The sequence below is a fragment of the Mus caroli genome, chromosome 6 (genome assembly GCF_900094665.2).
Source record: "Mus caroli chromosome 6, CAROLI_EIJ_v1.1, whole genome shotgun sequence".
Lineage (NCBI taxonomy): Eukaryota > Metazoa > Chordata > Mammalia > Rodentia > Muridae > Mus > Mus caroli.
Window position 1 is genome coordinate 86,602,778 of NC_034575.1, and position 1,013 is coordinate 86,603,790.

At 53.9% G+C, this 1,013-nt stretch overlaps 1 protein-coding gene across 1 annotated transcript in view; it reads left to right on the forward strand.

Annotated features, from left to right (window-relative positions):
• Nucleotides 1-1,013, forward strand: part of Aldh1l1 (aldehyde dehydrogenase 1 family member L1) — a 47,919-nt gene that overhangs the window by 29,116 nt on the left and 17,790 nt on the right. The window contains exon 15 of the mRNA XM_029478231.1: nt 558-778. Within this exon, the coding sequence (XP_029334091.1) occupies nt 558-778 (221 nt within the window). The remainder of the gene's footprint in view (nt 1-557; nt 779-1,013) is intronic.

A 1,013-nucleotide genomic window follows, 5' to 3' on the forward strand; every position in this document is an offset into this window, starting at 1 on the left:
TGGACCTTTATCCACACAGGGACTGGCTGATACTTACCATGCCTCCTTTGAGATGCCTCACAGTCATCCTGTCCACTGGCCTCTCTGACTGTGCTCTCTCAATACCTGGGCCCAACTAAGAAACTTCCTTTCTGGTCCCCTGATAGTAGTGATGGTGACACAGGAGCCAAGAGAGGCAGAGCCACATGGGATTAGACTGTGGTCTGCATACCTACTGCCCACCTACCCCTGAGTCTACACTACCATACCCATGTGTGAATGTGAAGCTCCTACACTGAGCCAGATGTTCTGCCAGGCCTCCACAACAGTGTCTGGTCACTGTACCCACCCTTACCTCTCTTCCTCCCTAGAGAGTTCCCCTCAGACACCAACCTCCATCCCAGCCAGGCTGCACTGCAGCACTGGAGGCATGGGCTGGCTCCCCAGGTCCATTGCCTTTCCTGGAAAGCCTGGCTTTGACAGTGGCAGCCAGTCCTGGGTGAGGGGCTGAAGTTGGCAGGTTCACTCTGGTTCAGCCTGTCTGAAAAGGGACAAAGGCCCCCTGCTTTTGTTTGCAGGGTCTGTGGCATTGTCATCCCCTGGAACTATCCCTTAATGATGCTGTCCTGGAAGACAGCAGCCTGCCTGGCTGCTGGGAACACCGTGGTGATCAAGCCTGCCCAGGTGAGTACACATTCTCTGGACCAGGCTGTGTCCCAGGAAGGGAATGGGAAACACATCAAGAGACAAAGGTCCCTTCGCCCATACCGCTCACTGAGGAGCTGTGCCTCAAAGGCCAGCTTATGATAAGAGAGACACATAAGGGGGATCAGAGCTAGTTGGCTGAGAAGGCTGTCCAGCTACCAGTAATGGAGNCCTGGACATTGTGTTGGCATATGCCACCACTCAGAGGACAGGGTTTCTACTGCCATTCTGAATCCACTCCCTGGATCTTGTTTTCTGTCTCTTGTCTGTCCCATGCTCAGGGCAGGCCAATGCTATCAGTAAACTTGGTTCCTTGTCTCTCATCTGGT